The sequence below is a fragment of the Cervus canadensis genome, chromosome 4 (genome assembly GCF_019320065.1).
Source record: "Cervus canadensis isolate Bull #8, Minnesota chromosome 4, ASM1932006v1, whole genome shotgun sequence".
NCBI classification, from domain to species: Eukaryota; Metazoa; Chordata; class Mammalia; order Artiodactyla; family Cervidae; genus Cervus; species Cervus canadensis.
This window is the reverse complement of record NC_057389.1, coordinates 86278636-86299207: the sequence shown is the minus strand read 5'-3', so window position 1 is coordinate 86299207 and position 20572 is coordinate 86278636. Positions and strand designations below refer to the sequence as shown.

The 20572-nt window shown below is 55.3% G+C and overlaps 1 protein-coding gene across 4 annotated transcripts; it reads left to right on the top strand.

The window, feature by feature from the left end:
- The first annotated feature begins 1252 nt into the window (after positions 1-1252).
- On the top strand, positions 1253-15841 carry SGTA (small glutamine rich tetratricopeptide repeat co-chaperone alpha). 4 transcript variants are annotated; one of them, XM_043466160.1, is made up of 12 exons: positions 1253-1405; positions 8203-8340; positions 8924-9030; positions 9210-9294; positions 10203-10302; positions 10613-10717; positions 11484-11586; positions 12291-12353; positions 13484-13521; positions 14214-14303; positions 14493-14614; positions 14695-15841. In XM_043466160.1, the coding sequence occupies exons 2-11, from the start codon at positions 8241-8243 to the stop codon at positions 14605-14607; spliced, it is 906 nt and encodes a 301-aa protein (XP_043322095.1). In that variant the 5' UTR covers positions 1253-1405; positions 8203-8240; the 3' UTR covers positions 14608-14614; positions 14695-15841. The 4 variants fall into 4 exon arrangements, with proteins under 4 accessions (XP_043322095.1, XP_043322094.1, XP_043322093.1 ...); XM_043466159.1 differs by having other exon boundaries at positions 11484-11622; positions 14878-15841; XM_043466158.1 differs by having other exon boundaries at positions 11484-11622.
- Positions 15842-20572: the final 4731 nt, after the last annotated feature.

Genomic DNA, 20572 nt, shown 5'->3' with positions numbered 1-20572 from the left:
AAGTGTTGAGAAAGCTTCAGAAAACGGGTCCAGGACTTTAAACAACAGGTGTTTTGAAACAGTGCAGTTGCCTGACCTAGGGGTCATTGGTTAAAACAGAATCTTGAGGCGGTCCAGAGGTTAGGACTCTACTCGTTCACGTTGGCGATGGACAGGGAGGCCAAGCGTGCCGCGGTTCATGGGGTCGCAAAGAGTCGGACACGACCGAGCGACTGAACTGAACTGAACTTTCACTGAAAGGGGCACAGGCTTGATTCCTTCTCCGTAGGGCCCCAAAGAGTCGGACACGACTGAGCATGCACGTATGCATAGGAAACGAAGCGCACTGCGCAACCCCCCGCCCCACCCAATATCAACCTTGAACCACCTGAGTCACCCAGAAAGAAACTCACGAGAATTAAATATGCCCCCAAACCCACCTCCTTTATTTATCGTTCATTTCTGCAGAAGAAATGAAAATACCCTGAGGTGTTAAGTGTGCATGAGTTTTAAGTAGAATAAAAATGAATTGGGATAAGATTTCTGGCAACTTTAACCCTAATGACGGTCATTTAGTAGGGAATTTCCCATTACCCACCCTCGATTTTTTTCTCTCTTGAGAAGGTCAAGTTTAATTCTACGTTAGTCTTCATTTTCGCTGTTTCCTTTAGCTGGAGTGCTTTTCTCCTGTTCTTCAAATTTACCTGTGGAAGAGAGACCCTCCCTAACCATCCCAGCCAATTTACCCCCCAATCACAACACACCGCGTTTTCTTGATGGTGCTTGACATTCAGTAAAATCTCTTCATTTATATACTAGTTTACTAGTTTATAGTGTACCGCAATACAAAGTAATGAGAGCAAACATTTCCCTTTATAGTCGGCGTGCATATTCGTTCACTAGTAGACACCTGCTATGAACAAAAATCTGTTAATTATTATACTTTACTCTGATGGACTGAATGAATAAAATAATGCACTTGTAGGAGGACGGATGGGTGAAAAAATAAACAAATAACAGTTTCTCGCACTCAAAGAGCACCTGTGATGCTCCGGGCGCCAGATACCTAAACGCAGCTGCACCACGTGGCCGACTCGACACCACGTGACGACTCCGCCAACCCACCAAAGTCCTCCACCGTCCCATGATGCACCACTCCATCCCGGTTGTAGAGGGCTAGTCAGTTCTGATTTCCGGCCTCCGTTCGCTCGCAGTGGTTAGTTGCCCTAACGACCAGCTTGTCCCAGCCTCTAAAGTGCGTCACTTCCCCCTACACCAGCCTCGATAATTGGTGCGCCTGCGCAGAATGAAAGCCTGAAGGCGCTGGCTCCTTCTGCGCAGGCGTCGCAGTTGGGGGGCGGGCCCGGGAGGCGCCGTGGTGCGCAGGCGCGGCCGTCGGTGGGTCCCGGGTTCGGCTGCCTGAGAGGTGAGTCGGGGGGCTCGGCGCCGGTCCGAATGGGCCTGAGGTCCGCAGTTCGGGGCGTCTGAGGCTCCTGGGGTTCCTGTGCGCGTAGGAAGACGTTGGTCCGAGGCCCGGGGTCGCCATGATTTGCGGAGTGCTGTGAGTGGGCGGCGCGGAGGGGAAACTGAGGCCAGACCGCGTCGGGCAAGCCCTCGGCTGCCCAGGTTTCCTTCCCCCGGACTCCAGGCCAATGAAATGCGGATTAGGAGGCCCGGGGGTGGATAGCGGGAGGCATAGCGCCCCGCACGCAGTGAGCACTCGCTGGGTGTCCACTGTATCCCGGAAACACGTCTTTTTGAATCGGGGCCCCGGTCCTTGGGGTTCAAGTCGGGACTCCCTGTCCCGGCGTCTCCACTGTCCACCTGGGTGACCTTGACCAGCCTCTTGGCTTCTCGGAGCCTGTTTCCCCCTCCGTATAACGGGCGTCGTCACAGTCCCTGCATGGAGTAGGAGGACTTCCCGAGAAGGCTAAAGCCGCAGGGCCCCCAGCGCGAAGTGACAGCTCCAAAGGATCAGCAGCTGTTAGTCCGATTTCACGAGGACGACCTCTGCCTGTTGTGCCGGAGACGGGGGCGAAATCTGGCACTGAGGACCGGCTCGTCCACCTCTGCTCACTGTGGGAGCTTGGGCAAGTCGCTTGCCCCCTCCACGACCCTTTCCTGCCACGAATAGGGGCTGTAGAAGTATATGTCTCTTAAGGTCATTGTGAGGCTAAGTACACGTGGAACCCTCTTTCATTAGGTTCTTGTTACTTGTCTAGAGGTTCCTAGAGGACAGCTGGTTTTGTTATCAGATGCCAGGAAATGCGTGAGCACTCTGCATCTCCACCCAGCAACGTTTCCCACTTTTTTTGGTTGGTTTGTTTCTCTCTCTGGTTATTTGTTTTGTCTGCTTTTTCTCTCTCTAGGCCAGGCATTCTGTCCTCTCAGGGAACACGGGGCCATGTCTGGGGACATCTAAGACTGTCACAACCAGGGGCGCTCCTGGTATCAAGGGGGTGGTGACCAGGGATGCTGCTCCACATCCGACAGTGCCCAGGATGGCCCCGCGGAGAACAGTCTGGCCCTCAATGTCCACAGTGCTAAAGTATGTCCTACCTCAGACTAGTGGTTCTTCACCCGTGGTCTCCAGAGGAGGTGAAGGGTGTGAACCCCCAAGAAATCACTTGCAAGGTTTGGTGTGGGTGTCCGCTTTTGTGGGGTGAGGAAAGGGTATTTTGGAGTTTGGAGCTCTAGGAATCAGGTTGCGCAGGTTCAAAACCACTGATGTGCATCTTCCCTGGATGACCTTGGAGGTTGCTCCCATCCCTCTGGGCCTCAGTTTTTCATGCTGTACAGTGGGAGTTCGATTAAACAAATGGTGACCAGGGGGCCAAGTGCCACTGCAGCCTCTTTTTTTGGGGGGAGGGGGGGAAGGGATCTAGTTTCCTGACCAGGGATTGAACCAGGACCCCCCTGCATTGGGAACATGAGGGCTTAGCTGCTGGACCACAGGGAAGTCCCTTCAGCCTGTTTTTGTGAATGAGGTTTTGTGGGATAGAGCCCACTGGATCACACACATGTTACCTGGGGCCTGGGAAGCTGAACGTCCTCACTCTGGCCCTTCTTTTCGGAAGATGTTTGCTGACCCCTGAAATAAGCCAGTGTGGGTACAGCATACAGCTCAGGCCTGTAAGTGCTGGGCACTCCAAGGGTTTCATTCAGGGCTTTATAATTAAGTCTTTCTGGAAGGGTGAGTGGCCCTAAATTGGGTTAAATGCTGCCTTGTATTGAGAGCTATAGTCTTTCTTATAAATTTTTGTCATTGTTGTTTGTTTGTTTTTGGTTGCACTGAGTCTTTGTTACTATGCATGGGCTTTCTCTAGTTGCAGGTAGCGAGGGTTCTCTCTAGTTGTGGTGTGTGGGCTTCTCATTGTGGTGGCTTCCCTTGTTGCAGAGCAAGGGCTCTAGGGCACCTGGGCTTCAGTAGTTGCAGTTATGGTGCTTGGGCTTAGCTGCCCAGCCACATGTGGGAATCTTCCCGGACCAGGGATCGAACCCATGTTCCCTGCATTGGCGGGTAGATTCTTAACCACTGGACACCCAGGGAATACCTGAGGCTGCAGTGTTTTTAGTGAGAAAATGGAAAGGTGAGTGGGGAGCCAGCAGGGCTTCTGAAGGCACTGGGAGGCTGGCGCTGGGTCCCTGGCCTCAGCCACACCCCAGGGCCATTGTCCGTTCCCGGCCAGTCTCCTGCCTGCACCCCAGGCCTGAAGCCAGTGCTCCTGGAGCCTTCGGGGCCTCACAAAGCCCTGCTGTTTTTGTGAGAGAGAACAGTCCTGCTGAGGATTCTGTTCCCCAGCCAAAGCCTGACAAGTCGGGATTGTTCCCAAGCCCCTGGTGCCCAGTAGCAGCTGAGGAAGAGTATGTGCCAGCGTTTCTGGACTCACTTTGCTGGGAGCAGGAAGGTGATGCGGGCCACCCAGAGGGAGGAGAATGGCCACTCGCATGGACCGCCTGTGTCCAACCGGTGCCAGTCCCACTGCAGACTCGCAGTCTCTTGTCTGCAGCCCTGAAACCCAGCGTGCATGTGTGCTGAGTTGCTTCAGTCATGTCTGATTCTTTGCAACCCTGCGGACTGTAGCCCTCTAGGCTTCTCTGTCCATGGGATTCTCCAGGCAAGAATACCGGCATGGGTTGCTGTGCCCTCCTCCAGGGGATCTTCCTGACCCAGGGATCAAACCTGCATCTCTTCTGTCTCCTGCATTGGCAGGTGTGTTCTTTACCATTTGAGCCACCTGGGAAACCCTGTGTAACCCAGAATACTCGGCGAATGCAGGATTTACTGAAAGTTCTCAGCTGAGTCATTTGGCCAGAAAATCTGCCCTTTATTTTTCCCACTTGCTGTGTATCAGTGATTTTCAGCTGAGGGTTTGGTGACGTCTAGAGGCTTTTGTGATTGGCAACACCCTGGGGGGGGGGGATTTTCCCAGGATCGAGGGTGTGAGGGAGAGGGATGCTGCCCGTTCCCTCACAGCTCCCAGGACACCCCCTGCACAGTGACCTGACCCCTTGTCAGCTGTGCCGAGGGGGAGGGCCCCTGCATTCACATTTGAGAAAAATATTGTCTGATCCCTGTTAACACCGGACACCAGGATAAATTCCCGATGGTCAGACAGTGTGAACCGGAGAGCCCCAGTGTCACCTCCCCACAGTGGGTCACCTCCCCGCCCTTCCACTCAGGTGTGTATTTGAATATGATCAGCGTCCCAGGACCTCAGAGGTCACATGCTGATGGAACCATCTTGTCCCATCCCACCCCACCCCACCCCCTCTCCCAGAAGATGGATGCAGAGGGTACTGTTAAACACCCTTCAGTGCACATTCTCCCCAGCCCCCTGTGTCGATAGAGCCTGGGGGAGACACCTGCATGAGGTGCTGGACTCTCCCAGCAGCCTCCATTACCCTGTTTAATAGGAGAGAGTGAGGACATCCACTGGGCCCCCTTCAGATGGGACGCGGAGCATCCCAGCTCTGGCACAGGGGGTGACGTGGAGCTGGCCTCAGATGGAGACTGCTGGGCCTGAGGCATTAAGACTGTAGGGCCTAGCATCATCCCTGGGTGGGCTCCAGGGCCCTGGTCTTGGCACTCAGCGTGTCAGATTGGGGACCAAACCTTGGGAGGAGGTCCTGTCATAGACCAGAAGAAGCCCTGGAAGCGGTAAGCCGGGCAGCAGTGGCCTCAAGGGAGACCTTTGTTGGGTGAGAGGGTTGTTAGCAGCACATGCGAAGGTCCTGGGGTAAGGCGGGGGGTGGGGCTGGAAGAACTGAGAGTGTGCAGGGAACACATGTGACTTTGTCTCTCAATTCCCTGGACCCCCAGCAACCCCTCAGAGTCACTCCCTCCGTCCTTACAGCTTGGTCACATAGACGTCAGGTTGCCTCTTTATTTTCTTAAGTAAATGTCTGTTGTCACAGAGGCCACATTTATTCCCTGGGAGGGAAAGCAGGACCGCCCCCCCCCACCCAATACCCTCCCAGCCCAGCATGAATCTCAGTGACCTAGTGCTGCCTCCCATGGGTCTGACGGGCAGCCATGCCCCAGAGTGCTACCTGGAACACACGGGGGAGCCCCAGCTACCCAGTTCTGTGACCTTACCATGTCACCTATTGACATGTGACCCCCCTCTGGGAGACCCTGACACCCTTCCATCCAGTTCAGTGAGAAGTCAGCAGGGGGGTGGGGGTTGAGCTGGTAACCATGAAGGCCAGGTGGTAAATTCTCTGGGGTTTGGGGGCAGTGAGGAAAACCAAGCATGTTACGGAGGCACTTCTATAGCATACGAATGCAAAAGACATTTTCAGCTAAATGAGTGGCTGCCAGGTGTGGCCCTTGACCCTTGATTTAGAGCAGAATATACGAAAGGACTAGGGTCCTCGGGTCTCAGAGGTCTGCATCCTAAAAGGACCACTTTGAGCTTTGAAAACAAGTTTTTTCTAATTACAGTAGAATACACATAATGTAAAATTCACCATCCTAACTATTTCAAAGTGCACAGCTCAGTGGCATTAAGCACATTCACATTGTCATGCAACCATCCCCACCCTTATCTCCAGAACTTTCTCATCTTCCTGAACTGAACCTCCAACCTCATTAAACACTGATTCCACTCCCCTAGCCCCTGGCCCCACCATCTACTTCCTGTCTCTATGGATCTGACTCCTCCAGAGACCTATGAGTAGAGCAAAACAGTATTTGTTCTTCTGCGTCTGCTTCTCTCACTGAGCATCATGTCTTTAAGGTCTGTCCAGGTCGTAGCAGGTGTCAGAACCTCCTTTCTTTTTAAGGCTGAGTAATATTCCACTATGTGGACGGACCACATTTATTGATCCGTCATCCATCCACTGACATTGGGTTGTGTCCACCTTTTGGCTGTGGTGAATGAAGCTGCTGTTTGCAAAACCAATACCTGTAAAAACCAGGTGGTGAAGATGATGAAGACAGGGAAGCCTGGCATGCTGCAGTCCATGGAGTCGCAAAGAGTAGGACACGACTGAGCAACTGAACTGAAAAACCAGAACATAGTTGACATTTTGGGTGGCAGCTTGCTGGTTCAGCTGGGGAATGTGACTCAGCACTGGAGGCTTCCCTGTCCTCTGAGCAAGTGAGCTGTGTGGGTTGGTCTCCACGGCCCCTCTGTATTGTTCCTACGGTCCTGTGGCTGCAGTGCTGGCCGTCTGCCCTCTGTGCCCTGGCCCGTCTTGACCTTAGACCTCCCAGTTCCAGGGATACGCTTGAGCCAAAGGCACTTGCTTGGTAAAGGCTCATTGTGTCCAGAAATGGGGGAGGAAAGTCATTCCGCTTCCCCCATCCCGAAGATCTTTGGGGAGTGCGACAGTGGCCAAGCTGCCCTGTCCAGCTACGTAAAACACTGCTTTTTCAAGTTCACTTTTTAGAAATTGAGATATTCACATCCTATAAAATTGAGTAGACTTCAGTACATTCACAGTGCTGTACAACTGTCACTTCTACTTCCAGAATATTCCAAAAGAAGCCCCAGTCTGTGACAACCAGGGACCCACTCTCTGTGTCTGCGGGTTTGCCTGTTCTGGACATTTCCCATCAGTGGAATCGCACATCGTGTGCCCTTTTGTGTCTGGCTTCTCTCCTTTCTTTAAGCTGTCAGTGATGTAGTTTTCTGCAAACTGGAAACAGAGGCCTAAGTGCCTCCAAGGTCACATGTCTTGAACCTGAGGGCCGAGGGTGGACAGCACCTGCCTGCTCTCAGCCAGCGTGCAAAGCCTGAGGCTTAGGACTTGCTCTAGTTTGATTTACCTGCCGCTGGCCAGTGATAGGTTAGTGATAAGTCGGCCAGGAGGCCACCCCTCAATTTCCAGGCCACACAGGCTGTTCACCCCATGGGAGCATGTTAGGGGAAACAAGATACTTCACACTGCACATCCCAGCTGCCAGGTCAGCCCTGCGCAGCCCTGGCAAGCATGGGCTGCCCTCTCTGAGCCTGTGTATTCTGTGACTAGGAGGTGATCCCCTGCTAAGGGCGAAGCTGCAGGGAGGTGAAGTACCTGGCACATCATGGGACTGTGGGGGCCTGCCTCCCCAGCCATGACAACCGTAGGTGTCACCAGGGTGCCCTGGGAAGGGTCACACAAGGCCTAGGAATACAGCAGGTTGTGGTGGAACCCAGAGGAGGCCCTTGGGCGGCCTGGAAGGGAGGGAGTCAGTGCCCTCTGGGCCTTTGGTTTGCTCAGGCCCACCTGCTGGTCCTGTCTGACCCTCATGGACAGTGCTTGTCCCCCCAGTGTTTGGGACTCAGAAACTGTCAGAATGTTTTCTTGTCCTGAGCATAGAGAAGCAGCAGGTGGGGCTGTGGCCCACCCTCTGTGTCCCTGGGGAGCCCTATGTACCCCATCCAGCTAGTGAGGAGTGATGACCACTGGGCCCAGGGCCACGTTACCCTGCAGGAATCAGGCGGGACTACAAGGGGCTCTGGGTGGCCTCAGTGTCCCCTATGTGAAATGGGGAGAATTAACTTTCCTGCCTCTCTTGTTGAGCAGATACAACTAGCCAGTGAGTTAAAGTGGCTCCTGCAGGGTAGGGGGTGTGTGGGGCGGGCCTGGATGGTCTGGAGCAGGAGGTGCGCGATGGTGGATGTGGGGGGCAGAGGAGGAAAGGCCTGGCTGTCCCTGCCACCCTGTCCTCGTGCCCTGGACCGTGTCTGCAGATCCTGAAGCCCCCAGGCCTGTCTCCTTCTATGTCTGCAGGTCCTGAAGCTCCCAGGCGTGTGTCCTCCCACCTAACAATGGACAACAAGAAGCGTCTGGCCTACGCCATCATCCGCTTCCTGCATGACCAGCTCCGGCATGGGGAGCTCTCATCTGACGCCCAGGAAAGCCTGGAAGGTATGTGGGGAGTCACTGCTCTCCCTCCCTCCTTGGAGCTTGGGTCCTCTGCCCGCTGCTGCCAGCTGCTTTCCCCCATCCTCCTCCTCCCTTCCCCCATCAATGCCCAGGAGCTTTGTGGGACGAGTGTGATGGGCTGGTCCCTGTCCTCTTTCACAGGGAGGGACGCTGGGCCTCGTACTGGTTTTCTGTCACTTTCTCTTGCAGTGAGATACAGCCCCCTAGAGTTCTGAATCCCCCAGTTGAATGTGTGTCCCTACCTACCAAAGATGGAAATGAGGCTGTGGAACCCAGGCCAGACCCAGCAGTCAGACCACCTGGGCAGCCCCAGCATTGTGACCCCACAGAGAGCCCTCAGGTCACCATCTGCTCCCTGCTAGGCAGGGATAGCACCGTCCCCTCTCCTCCCGGCCTCAGGGCTCGAGGGGTAGGTCCGTCCTCCACTTCCCGAGGAGTCAGAACCACAACCGATGCATTCCGAGGCCTTGGCGAGCTGGCCCGAGAAGGGAAGCTCGAATCCTGCCTGCCAGGATCACAGGCTCGGGGCTGGGGTCAGCAGAGCACATCTCCGTTCCCCTGGCAGTTGCCATCCAGTGCCTGGAGACCGCTTTCGGGGTGACGGTGGAGGACAGTGACCTCGCGCTCCCCCAGACTCTTCCGGAAATATTTGAAGCAGCTGCCGCGGGCAAGGTGAGCCTTTAGGTCCCACGGGGCCATGGGTTGGTCGCAGAACAAGGACCTGAGTCACCCCCAGAGGCATGAAGGGTGCTGAGCTGGGAGAGGGGCGTGAAGGGTGCTTAGCTGGGTGGGGCAGGGGGACGGTGGTTTCCTACTGCCTCTCCAGCAACTCAATTTCGCTTTTGGGACAGGAGCTGCCGCCAGATCTGAGGAGCCCCCAGGAAACCCCGCCTTCAGAGGAGGACTCGGCTGAGGCAGAACGCCTCAAAACTGAAGGTGAGGAGCGCCCCACGACCTGGCCTCCAGGGGCTGCAGGAAGTAGAAGCCAGCCAGTCCGTCGGAATAGATGGCGAGCTAGCCTTGGAGTTGGGGTCAGGGGCTTCTACATGGATGTGGAGAAATAGAGAAGTCAGACCCTCAGTAGGAAGGATGTAAATGGCAAGGCCACTGTGGAGCTTCCCAAGTGGTTAGAGTGACCGTATGACCCAGTGCGTCCACCCAGGGGTGTGCCCAGAAGGTGTGCAAACACATCCACAGAGGTGCTTGTGCACTTGTGCTCATAGCGGAAACTGACCAGTTGCCCATCAGCTGATGAGTGGATACACACATGTGGTCTCTCCACACTCGGGAATGTCGCTTAGTCCCAGAACGCGGTGAAGCACTGACACTTGCTCCTATGTGGACAGACCCTGAGAACACGATGCTCAGTGAGAGAGGCAGACACGGAAGGACACACAGGCGTGTGATTCCACTGATGGGAAACGTCCAGAACAGGCCAGTCCACCGACATAGAGGGTTCCTGGTTGTCAGGGACTGGGGAGTGGTGACAGCTCTTGGTGCTTATTTTAGCTGATGGAATATTCTGGAGTTAGTGGTGATGGTTGGGCCACTCTGCACATACTAAAAACTGCAGAATTATATACTTTTAAAGGATAAGAGTCATGGTATGTGAATTCCATCTCATTAAAACTGGGCTGTTTCTGAAGGAATGAACAAGAGTGATGGCATCCGAGGCTTAGCTTCCCAAATGGCACAGCCAGGGCAACGACAGTTGCCACCACCCTGACCTGTGTCTGAGTATCATGTCCTGGGCCCTAAAACCCCATCCCCTCACAGGGAAGCCAGGAGAGCCAAGAACGCCACCTCCGACCCCAGAATGTATGTTTTCTTTTGTTTTTCTTCAGGAAATGAGCAGATGAAAGTAGAGAACTTCGAGGCCGCCGTGCACTTCTATGGGAAAGCCATCGAGCTGAACCCTGCCAATGCCGTCTACTTCTGTAACAGGTGCAACCTGGAGCATGGGGGAGGAGGGAGTTGCTGGCAGGGGCCTGGGCGGGCTGAGGGAGAGAATGGGAAGAGTGGTCGCACCCAAGGGTGGGGTGGCGATGGCTCAGCTGCCACCCTAAATGACGCACCTGGCCAGGTGGGTAGCCAGGCGTGAGTTAGCATGAGCAGGTACCAAGCATGGGCACTCAGCTTGCCTGGGCCTTCCACTCGGCAACCCTGCCTCTGCCCCACCGGGTAGCCAGGGAGACTGGGCGAGGGGCTGCGAGTAGGAGCTGGCTCCCCGACCTTTCTGCTTGTCCTCCCCCAGAGCCGCAGCCTACAGCAAACTGGGGAACTACGCAGGGGCAGTGCAGGACTGTGAGCGGGCCATCTGCATAGACCCGTCCTACAGCAAGGCCTATGGCAGGATGGGGTGAGTGTGCCGCCCATCCACCCCGTGGACACCGTCTGCCGGGGGCGCTTGTGTTAGGGATGAAGCACCACACCATCCCAAGTCCAGGCTGACACCTGAGCTTCTGACCCCCTGGCTGTAAGTCTCAGTTCTCATGACCCCTCCCTGGGCTCAGCGATTCCCCGGGAGGCTCACAGAAGTCAGGAGAACATGTCATTTAGGTGATTTTTCTTTTTATAATATCTCTTTGGCTGTAACGGGTCTTAGTTGTGGCACATGGGATCTTTTAGTTGTGAATTCTCAGTTGGGGCATGTGAGATCTAGTTCCTGGACCAGGGATCAAACCCAGGTGCCTTGCATTGAGAGCTCAGCATCTCAGCCACTGGACTGTCAGGGGATTCCTGTGTCATTTAGTTTAATCAGCTTTTTGTGAAGAACACAGATGGACAGTAGATGGCAGAGACATGGAGGGCGAGGCTGAGAAGGGTCCCAGGCAGAGCATCTCTCCCCATGGGGTTCGGGGTGCACCCCACCTGGCACTTGGGGGATCATCAGTGGAGGTGGGTTTTATAACTGTCACTAGCACTTCTCTCTGTGGATGTTGGGGGTGGCTGGCTGGTGTCCTGGCCTGCAGCCCATCCTGAGGCTCCTCCTTGGCATGAACTCCCGGGTGGTCCGGGGATACACCTGAGACCAGCGCTGCCAAGCAGGGAGGCAGGGTTCTGACCCCCCGCGAGGACTGGGGCTGCCTCCCGGCCCCCCGTGCCCTCTGCCCCTCTGCCCGCAGCCTGGCGCTCTCCAGCCTGAACAAGCACGCGGAGGCCGTGGCCTACTACAGAAAGGCCCTGGAGCTGGATCCCGACAACGAGACCTACAAGTCCAACCTCAAGGTGGCTGAGTTACGGCTGAGGGAGGCACCCAGTCCCGTGAGTCCCCTGGGACAGCGGCTGGGGGCGGGGCAGCTGGGGTGGAGGGCGAGGCCTGACCCGGGTGTGGAGACGCTCTGGTGCTGGGGGTTGGTCCTCTGTTCAGCTGGGTCCTGTCCTGAGAGGAGAGGCCGATCCCAGAAACAGAAGGGGGCGTGTCACCCAGGGAAGCCACACCTCGGGGTGGGGACCAGAGCCTGTCAGTGGTTCCCTGGGGAGGCGTCAGCCCTCAGGGCCAGCAGGCTCAGGGTAGCTAGTGTGAATGATCTGAGGTGACCAGGGTGGAGACCGTGGCTCCACCTGGGCGGGCCCCGTGAAGGAGGGGTCATGTAGGCCTGCGCTGGGAGGTGTGCAAGTGAAAGGTGCAGTCGTGGACAAGTTGGTTACTGTCTCTAAGGACTTGCTACCCTCGGGGGGCACTGTCCCTTCTCAGTCAGCATCACAGAGTAAAAGCTGAGGTTAACATGCTGAGCTCCTCCAGGGTGACCCACGCATGGTGTTTCCTTCTACAAAGCTCCCTCTGGCTGCAGGCCTGGACCGCCTGAGCTGCAGGGATGCCCAGGATTCCAGCAGGCCCCCCGTGGGAAACCTTACCCCTCACTTCCTGGGGACTAGCCGTCGAGGTCCTGTGTCCCGGCACCACTGACCAGGGCTTTTCTCATCCACAGACGGGAGGTGTTGGCAGCTTTGACATCGCAGGCCTGCTGAACAACCCGAGCTTCATGAGCATGGTAACGGCCCCACCTGCCCCTGCTGCCCCTGCCTACAGTCAGAACAGCCACAGACGTCCCAGGGTGGGGGTACCTGCAGCACCCCCTGTCAGACTCCTCAGTGTCAAGCACAGGGGGCAGACCGAGCCCACCTCTCCCAGCCCTGCACCCCCTGCTGAGCCCTTTCTCGGTGTGGACACGGCAACTGCAGAGTGTCTACACCTCCTCCCTGAGGTGCCGATGAGACTTGGCAGGGCGTGGGGCCCCAGAGAAAGGCCACCTTCCGTGCAGAGGCGCGTGTTCCACACAGGGCATCCCCTGGGAGCAGGCACCTGGCATGTCCACGCGCCTGTGCAGTTCCAGGTGGTCTTGCTGGTCCTCAGGGCTCACTGCTGGCTCCAGGGGCCCCAGGGTCTCAGACCATCAGGAAGAGGAGCTCTAGCTGCCAGAGAAATGTCTCTGGCCCGGTGAGAAGTGTCCGGCCTCCTATGTTGTAGCTGGGCCTCTGCTCTCATCCAGGGACAGGTGGCCACAAGGCAAGAGGACACCCAGCCAGGGAAGGCAGCTGGCAGCGGCCACTCCTTTGGCCTCACCCATCGGGGTCAATGATCACAGCCCCCTGAGGCTTTGTGCAGTGCTGTTAGTACCCAGCCATGCCTGGTGCTCGCACGGCTGTGACCTGAGACAGCCACAAAGGGTGGTGGACAGGCCATGGCCAGGTGGTAGCGCTGTCTTGCCCTTTTTGGAAAGAGCCACAACCTGGAAGTCACCCCCCTGACCTCTGTTCATGTTTGTCTTAAAATTGGCCCAGAGGAGATAGTCCCAACTTGGTGGGGGAGGGGATCAGTGCAGGGGAGATTCCCAGGTGTCATCGTTTATCCACAGAGGAGAATTGGGACCAACTCTGGGGCTTCCCCCGTTCCGGGTGGTGACGAGGTACCTGGAATCTCCTAAGATGAGAGTCCAGACAGGATGAAAGTAGGGAAGCAGGGGAGGGTTGCAGCACATTAGGGGTGGTAAGGCCTGGGGAAGAGGCAGGCGGGCGCCCTGGGTGCTGGACTGGGGGCCCATGGTGCTCACAGGGTAACCTTGTCAGTGGCAGAATGCGTTGGGGAGCCTGCCCCATCTGACAGGTCTATTCTCTTCTTCAGGCATCAAACCTGATGAACAATCCCCAGGTTCAGCAGCTGTAAGTGACCACTGTTCTCCTTTGGGTCTTTTTGAAATACTTTTTGGCTGTGGTCTTAGTCGCGGCGCTCAGGATCTTCATCAGTGTGTGGACTCTTAGTTGTTACATGCGAGCTCAGTAGTTGCAGTGTGTGAGCTTAGTTGCCCCATGGCATGTGGGATCTTAGTCCACCAGCAGGGATTGAACCTGCATCTCCTGGATTGCGAGGCAAATTCTTAACTACTGGACCACTAGGGAAGTCCTCTCTTCTTGGGACCTTGTGGTCAAAAATTATTATGGTAAAAGATGCATAGTTTCCTGTTTTAGCCATTTTAAGGTCTATAGTTCCATGGCATTAAGTACACTTATAACGTCCCGTAGCTGGTCACTGCATTCTAATTCCAGAACGTCCGTCACCCCAAAGTGACGGTGTTTCACATCAGTGGACTCAGACATTCTGTGGACTTTGGTGTCACTGGCATGGCCTGGTGTCCCTGGGGGGCAGCACCGCCCCACTGAGAATCACTGTTTTTAAGTCAAAAATAGACGTTCCTGGGAAAGTTGGTGAAATTGACAGGTTACAGTCAGAAGGGTGGGCTCAGGGGGAGTTGTGTCCCAGGGGACGTCTCTTGCCAGCAGAGGGGAAGGGTCGAGCAGGGCCACAGGAGGAAAAGGGGGCTGAACTGTCTTCAAGTCCAGGACTCTCTTTGCAGCATGTCCGGCATGATTTCGGGCGGCCACAACCCCCTGGGGACTCCCGGCACCAGCCCCTCGCAGAATGACCTGGCCAGTCTCATCCAGGCGTGAGTGGACCTGCCAGGCGGGGCTCCTGGGTGGGGCAGGGTCCAGGATTCCTGGGTGCTCTCTGGGGCCTCGTCCTCCAGGGAGTGGTCCCCCTTCCCTCCAGGGGCATGTCAGGTGGGGAGAGGTGGCTGGGTGGGTGCCTTGGACCTGGCTGAGCCCAGGCACGCCTCCCCTGCTCCCACCTGCAGGGGCCAGCAGTTCGCTCAGCAGATGCAGCAACAGAACCCAGAGTTGATAGAGCAGCTCCGCAGTCAGATCAGGAGTCGGACTCCCAGTGCCAGCAACGACGACCAGCAGGAGTGACCGCCCTGTGAGTCCCCGGGGCTGGGGGGCACCTTGGGCCCTCAGGTCTCTTGCCGGGTGGGCCCACTCAGGTGTTTCTCCCTCCAGCCTGCCCAGCGCCATCGGGTCCTTCCCAGCCGACAGGAAGCCTTCTTGACCTTTTCCGTCTCCTCCCTTTGGATCGCCCACGAGAGAAAAAGCACTTGGACCTGCATGTTAAGCCGGATTTTTATGATGTTTACTTTTACCTCCTCCCCTCCCTCCCTTTTTGTACTCTCTCACGGCCCCCAGATCCTTCTTGAAACAGAGCCAGCAAGCTGTGAGTGCAGACCAGCACCCGTCTCCCTCCTGGCCCCCTGCCCTGAAGACCTGGTCACTAAAGTATTTTCTAGAACATTCTGAGGTGGGGGTGGTCTTCTCATCGGTCTCCGAGAAGTGGCCCATGGGGTGCCCTGGCCCCGAAGCCCCTTCTTCAGCCCCCGCCTGCCCCCCCAGTCTGTCTGCAGGGCCTCCCAGCCCCCGAGAAGCCGCTTTCTGAGTTGACCTTGGCCTCCCTGGCCACCCCTGCTCGAACGAGCTCACTGCCAGCCAGCCCGGCCCAGCAGACCCGGGTTCTCACACGAGGAACTCCAGTTGCAAGTGCCCCGGAGGCAGTTTCTGCGCCCAGCAGGGGCCGAAGCAGACATCTTGGGTGCACACGACCCATTTCTGGGACTTGAATTCCAGTCCAGTGCTCGGATGGACTCGGATCTGATCGCCATGCTTTTCCCAGTACTTAAAACCGACAGACTGCGAGGGGCCCTCTCATGACCTTTGAGCTGGCTCCTGAGCCTGTCCCAGCCTGGCTGTGTATCCCAGCCACTGCCCTCTGTTCACAGGTGGTCCTGCTGGCCTGGCTCCCCTGCATCCTCAGCGGGCTCTCCTCCCACTTGGGGGTCGGGGCTACGGGGGTCCCTGATGGCCACCTGCCTGGGCCTGAGATTGCCAGGCAGCCACCGTGGATGTCCCTGCAGCCCAGGGCAGGGTGGAGAGGGTCCCTGGCACCGCTGCTCGGGCTGCAGTGTTGGCGATGGGATCGCTGGAGGCTCCCTGGTGGTGTTGGGTCGTGTGGGAGGCGACCGCATACCAGTACTGTGTGTGTAGGTAACTCGTAGAGAGACAGCCCCACACACATCCCACGAGGCATTCTAACTCAAATGAGTGCTACCATGGTGACGAGATAACGTGTGGGTAATAAATAGACCTCGTGACCTCTGCCGGCCTCCGTGTGGACCTCTCGGTGCCGCTCTGCCTCCACCCCCTCACCTCCCAAAGCTTCTAGGAACCTCCAGTGTGGACCCTGCATGGGTCACCCTGAACCATTGACCGAGGTTGTGTGTGCCTTCCCTGTCACCATGGAGACAGTCTCACAAATTCAGTGGCCTTTAACCACACACAGTGTCTCCATCCTGGAGGCCAGAAGTCAGACTGGGGATCCCCTTGGGCTAAATCCAAGTGTGGATGGGTCTGGCTCACTCCCTGTTCAGAGGCTGACATGTGTGGTGTAGGTGCAGGGGGTGTCAGGCCTGCATTCGACTCCCCTGGGTTGCTGGGCTGTGGAAATGCTTTTGGGCCATACCACTTTCTTTGACTGTGACCTCTGTGGCTTCTGTTGGGCGTACTCATAGCCTCTGGTGACCTTGAGCTGCTTTGTCCTGCTGAGGTGACCTCCCTCTGTTCCTTGCCACTTGGATGGTCACAAAGTAAGTTCAGAGGGGAGGAGGAGTCTGTCCCCCATGCTACTGTGGGCATGAGAGGTCTATCAGAGCAAAGGGAAGGCAGGTCCTGGCTAAGTCCCAGAGAAGGGTGGGCTGGCATTTACGTTGCTCCAGCTATCTGCCTGAGGAAGTGGTCCCTCTTTAACAACTGAGACAATAGACTTCCCCAGCGGTCCAGTGCTTAAGACTACACGCTCACACTGCCAAGGGCCTGGGTTCAATCCCTGCTCTGGGAACTAATATCCAGCAAGCCATGGGGTGCCGCCAAAAGCAAAAGTTGCCACAAACTGAGCGGTTCCGAACTGGTTCCTGCCCAGTGTCTGTGGGTCAGAGACCAGTGAGGCTCAGCTGGGGCCTCATTCTCACCTGCCCACAGACCATCTTGCAGAGTTTAGTCTACCGTGTGGTAAGTCAAGGCCTAACCTCCCTTAGCTCTGTGCCCTCGGCTTCCTGTATTCATTTCCTGGGGCTGCCGTAATACTACAGACTCAGGGGTTTAAACCACCACACATTGACCCTCTTAGTTCTAGAAGCAGGAGCATGGAATCAGTTGGTCCAGTCCAAAAGCAAGGTGTCTGCCAGGGCCCTGCCGCTTCCAGGGACTCCAGGGGAGGGTCCTTCCTGCCTCTTCCAGCTTCCAAGCCTCAATGTCCTTGGCTTGTGACCACATTACCGCAGTCCCTGCCTCTCTTCACACAGAAGCCTCTCCCTTGCTGTCTGTGTTAAAACGCTCTCTGCCTTTTCATGATGACACAGGACATCCCCTCCTTGGGTGATCCAGGATCATCTCTGTCTCAAGGTCCTTCATAATGCCACCTGCAAAGTCCCTTTTGCCGTGTAAGGAACCGTACTCGAGGGTCATGGGGATTCAGACGTGCACACCTCTGGGGGTCAATAGGTAGCGTTCCACAACTCCCCAGGTATTGCTGTCAACACTTGCTTCACCCTAGCAGCAGGAGAGAGGGAGCCTGGCTGGCTTCAGCTCCCAGGTTGGAAACAGGTAACAGGGCTGTCTCAGGAACGATGGTCATCCATCTATTCTGTTGGTCTAAGTCACACACTGACAGGAGGGGATTATGCAGGGCATAACCTCTAGGATGTGGGATTTGGGGTGCCTTCGGATCTGTCCGCCGCAGGCTTGAGTTCAGTCGAGTCTCCCAGCCAGTGAGAGGGGTCTGATTGTGCAGCCTCTGTGAAGTGCATACATGTTCAAAAGTGAATCATCAGGTTCCAGGTCTGGCAGGAGTCTTGGCATCTCAGGTCTTTACCTCTGCCACCTTCACTCCCCCAGCTCACCTCTGTGTCAGTCTCAGTTTATGCCAATCCATTTGAGCAAGACTTCTTCAGAGAGAAAAATCTAAGACTTTACCAACCTTCTGGAGTGTGCTTTTGGCAAAATTATTTTTTTGGCTGCATAGCATATAGGATCTTAGTCCCCTAACCAGGGACGGAACCCGCGCCTCCTGCAGTGAAAGCACAGAGTGTTAACCACCGGACCACCAGGGAAGTCCCTCAGCAAAGTCTTAATGCCCCACTGTGCCAGTTAAACCTGTTCCCTCCTTGTCTGCAATGAGCAAGGATGGGCTGGTGGCCCCCAGCTCAGTGAGGAGGATGAAGTCCCCATCTGGGCTGCTGTTGAAATCATCTGAGGGTCTTTATCCCTGATACCTTTCTCCCACCCACCATAAACTCTGAAAATTCACCTAGGTTGGTAGTTGTCAACAGAGGAAATCTTGCCCCTATCAGGAGACGCTAGGTGATACCTAGGGATATATTTGGACATTGAGACTGAAGGATGCTCCTGGCATCAAGTGGGTAGGGACCAGGGTTGCTGCTCCATACCCCAAAGGGTTTGAGAAATATTGGTCAAGTCCAGGCATTCTCCTGAATTTATTTAGTGAGCCCCCTACTGGTTCTGCAGGCTTCTCAGGTGGCTCAGTGGTAAGAACCCACCTGCCAATGCAGGAGACACAACAGATGGTGGATTTGATCCCTGGGTTGGGGAGATCTTCTGGAGCAGGAAAGGGTAACCCACTCCAGTATTGCCTGGAGAATCCCACGGACAGAGGAGTCTGATGGGCTACAGTATGTGGGGTCCCAAAGAGTAGGACACAACCAAGCAGCTGAGCACGGACATGCTACTAGTTCTGCATTTTATTTTTACTTATTTATTTGGCTGTGCTGGGTCTCAGCTGTGGCAAATGCAGTGTTTTTTGTTCTTGTTATTGTTGCGGCATACAGACTCTTAAGTTTCAGCATGCAGAATCTAGTTCCCTGCCCAGGGATTGAACCCAGGCCCCCTGCCTTAGAAACACAGAGTCTCAGCTATGGGGCCACCAGGAAAGCCCACCAGGTTCTGTGTGTTAAGCAAGCATCTCAGGGGATTGGGACAGACCTGTCTGGAGAAGCCCATGCTGAGCATCACTGTTGACACAGGAATAGGAGCCGTGTTTTCCAGGAGCATCTAACATGTCCCGCAGGTCTTCTTAGATGGTCTGGGTTCCTTCCCTCCCATCCCGTGTGCCCATCTCAGGGAGGCCCTGCACAGCTTCTTCCAAACTGACCCCACATCCAGTCTAGGTGTACAGGAAAGATCCAGAAACATTCTGTTTTGGAACCACTGGACGTGTGGGGAAGAGGGAAATGAAGGATTTAAAAAAAAAAAAGGAGTCACTGTCAGCATCTCATCCCAGAAGCCAGTGGCTTCTCTAGGTGACATGATCATGATGAGATGTGTGTCCTGGAGAATCACTGCTTGATCCCACACGAGTGCTGTTTTTGTTCAGCACTAAGTTGTGTCTGACTCTCTGTGACTCCATGGACTGCAGCACACCAGACTTCCTTGTCCTTCACTATCTCCCAGAATTTGCTCACATTCATGTCCATTGAGTCAGTGATGCCAACCAACCATTGCATCCTCTGTCGCCCATAGAACTGTGACCTCTGTGGCTTTCTGAGTATTACTGTCAGAAGTGCATTGAGTAAAGAAAAAAAAAAGGCAATTAAACATAGATTTAGCATAAGTCGCGCCTTGGAGAAAGCTTCCAGGAGTGGGTTGAGCTTTGAGATTTAAGGCAGCTGCTGCTACAGTCCACGGGGTCAGGAAGACTGTTCTCTGCATCCCCACACCCTTGGTGCATAAATCCTAGGAGCTAGATGGCAAATCCCACCCAAATTAAGTCCAGTGGAGCAATGAGGTGGAAACAAGGTGTGTCTCTCTTTAGCAGAAGCAAGGGAACTCACCTGGGAGCAGTTCTGGCCCCTAGAGACACCAGGGGATGTCTGGGAGACAGACATCTGTGCTTATTATCACCTTGGGGACCAGGGATGCTGCTCCACACCCCACATGCTCAGGACGGCCCAAATCTGAGAATGATCCTGCCTTGAATATCAGCAGGGCCAAGGCTGAGAAGTCCTGCACTACAGCACAGAGTAGACCCTTGATAAACGTGTCAAAGAAACAAATATACCAAACCATTTTGCCAGCAGCAAAACATTATTTTTTTCAGGAGAATTCCCTGGCGATCCGGTGGTTGAGACTCCATGCTTTCACTGCCAAGGGCCCAGGTTCAGTCCCTGGTGGGGGATCCAAGATCCCTCAAGCAGCTTAGCAGGGCCAAAAGATATTTAAAAAAAAAAAAAAAAAAAAATTAACTTGATCACTGGCTCTAGGATGTCCCTGTTATCTTTGCAGCAAAGATTTCATCCCAACCTAGGTAACCTGAAAACCCCAAACTGAGTTGGCTTCCACACCCGATCTGACCCCTCCCCAAAATCGACCCCAGCCTTTCAAAATGAATTATTTGAATCAATGATCAGGACACACACTGAACCTTCCGGACTTGGCCCCCATATGTTAGAAGTTGAGGCCACCAGAGGGCGCGCAGGCGCCGCCTGCATCCGTGAGCATCAGAACCACAAAGAACACCTTCGCGTCCGACCTTGAAACCATCCGGACTTGAGCCTAGAAACGGCCCGCGTCCTGGAGACTGGGTTGCACGTTTAGAGCCAATTCTCGTTTCAGAATTTTAAGTCATCCTCAACAGGGACGTTCTGTGAGGCTCTGTGCTGTGGTGGGATCACCACTCTGGTTGCCTGATGTGATACTCGGTCACAGAATGGGGGTACCTTCCGCGGTGAAGTTGGAGGCTGCCGACCACGAATTCATCTCAACTCAGGGCTGTTTCCACGGTCTTCTTAAGCTCTCGCGGACTTGGGGAGGAGGTCGG

Excerpts from the sequence above, each read along its gene's own strand:
- SGTA (XM_043466159.1), top strand. The coding sequence starts at position 8,241 with ATGGACAACAAGAAGCGTCTGGCCTACGCCATCATCCGCTTCCTGCAT. Across the intron at positions 10,718-11,483 it reads AAGGCCTATGGCAGGATGGG|CCTGGCGCTCTCCAGCCTGA; the intron begins GTGAGTGTGCCG and ends CTCTGCCCGCAG. Across the intron at positions 11,623-12,290 it reads TGAGGGAGGCACCCAGTCCC|ACGGGAGGTGTTGGCAGCTT; the intron begins GTGAGTCCCCTG and ends TCTCATCCACAG.